This window comes from Sinocyclocheilus grahami, unplaced genomic scaffold (genome assembly GCF_001515645.1).
Source record: "Sinocyclocheilus grahami isolate Dianchi unplaced genomic scaffold, SAMN03320097.WGS_v1.1 scaffold172.1, whole genome shotgun sequence".
NCBI lineage: Eukaryota > Metazoa > Chordata > Actinopteri > Cypriniformes > Cyprinidae > Sinocyclocheilus > Sinocyclocheilus grahami.
In genome coordinates, this window is record NW_015505351.1 from 1391468 (window position 1) to 1393256 (window position 1789).

A 1789-nucleotide genomic window follows, 5' to 3' on the forward strand; every position below is an offset into this window, starting at 1 on the left:
GAAGCGGATATCGTCCTCTTTTGGAAGGCCAAACAAAGTAGTTTCGCTTTCACAATGATACACACAGCGTCTCCACGACATGGCGGCGGCGGCGGCAACAACAATACTACTACAGCGAGAATAAAAGTTACGCCTTCTTTCTTTGCGTGAACTTTTGGGCGATGTTATGCAAATCTTCCCACACAGAGACGTAGACATGTGGGGGTGTGTTTAAACGAGGCGTTTTAGGAGGGCGTGGACAATTCTTAACTTTGATAAAGAATATCTCTTTGGGTTTGAGACTTTAGTCTTTGCAACTTTAGGGATCTTATCAATGCACGAACAGCTTGTAACACTCCAAAGAGAAAGGAAAATTTGAAATGGCATCATATGACCCCTTTAATTTATATACTTATTCTGTTTTTTGTTAGCCATATAATGACCTCTTCACGGCTGATTTGCTTGACAGGGAGTCGACATGGAATCTAAGGGTGATGAAAAAGGCACTAAAGCAGAAACTTCCGTTAAGCAGTTTGGAGCCAACACACCGACAGTATCATGCACATTTGACCGTGAGTTAATTAAGGACAGAAATTTCAGAAACCTCTTTTTTTGTTCCAGAATGTCCATTGAGCTTGCTTTTTCTTCCAGAATCCAACACGTACCACTTGAGAGTCTATGTTTACCAGGCCAGAAACCTTACTGCTCTGGACAAAGACAGCTTCTCAGGTATTATCAGAAATATCAAAACTGCTATACGTCTTTTAATTATCTGTAAAAGTTTATTATAACTAAAATCATATTGGTTTAATTTGCAGATCCATACGTCCATGTGTCATTCTTACATCACAGCCAAACAACAGAGACAATCCGAAGTACCTTGAACCCGACATGGGATCAGACTCTTATTTTTAAAAATGTGGAAATCTGTGGCGATCCCCAGTCTCTTGCCCAGAATCCACCGATTGTGGTTATGGAAATCTTTGACAGTGATCAAGTGGTTAGTGTGATTTGTTTTTGGTAACACTCCAGTTTAGGGACCAGTTTTTACTATTAAAGGGTTAGTTCACCCAAAAATGAAAATTAGGCTGTGTTTTACTCACACCAGAGACATCCTAGGTGTATATGACTTTCTTCTTTCAGATGAATCCAGTCGGCGTTATATAAAAAATTGTCCTGGCTTATCCAAGCTCTATCATTGCAGTCAGTGGGTGTTGCAATGCTTCAGTCCAAAAGGAGTGAAATAAAAAGCGCCCATCCATTAAAAAAAGTGTCTCACACGGCTCCGGGGGGGGGGTGAACAAAGGCCTTCTGTAGCGAATCCATGCGTTTTTTTTAAAAACAAATATCCATATTCAAAACTTAATAATCCCTTTAATCTAGCTTGCGCCAACAGTTGTACACGGAAGCAGTTCCGGGCTGATGACGTATGAGGTCAGTGCTGCGCATGCGCCAGTGAGTCTTGTGAAAACCAACGTTTGTTTACAGGATCGAAGGAAGCAAAAGAAAACCAGTCTGCTCTTGGCTTATATCGAAATCCTCTGACATTCTTCTTTACAAATCCTCGTTTTGTACTTCTAATAAGTGGCCGTTGTTTTGATCTCTCCACTGCGTTTCAGCGTGCGTCACTTCTGAGCGGCGCATGAGCAAAGCCGACCTCATAACGTCATCCGCCCGGAGCTGCTTCCGTTTACAACAGTGAGTGCAAGCTAGATTAAAGTGATTATTACGTTTTGAACATGGATATTTTTCTTACAAAAATGCATCGATTCGCTATAGGAGGCCTTTGTTCAACCCCCGGAGCCGTGAG

The 1789-nt window shown here is 41.7% G+C and overlaps 1 protein-coding gene across 1 annotated transcript in view; it reads left to right on the forward strand.

The window, feature by feature from the left end:
• LOC107593518 (myoferlin-like) overlaps positions 1-1789 on the forward strand; it is a 34742-nt gene that overhangs the window by 27103 nt on the left and 5850 nt on the right. The window contains exons 24-26 of the mRNA XM_016283257.1: positions 449-551; positions 631-708; positions 798-979. Of these exons, the coding sequence (XP_016138743.1) occupies positions 449-551; positions 631-708; positions 798-979 (363 nt within the window). The remainder of the gene's footprint in view (positions 1-448; positions 552-630; positions 709-797; positions 980-1789) is intronic.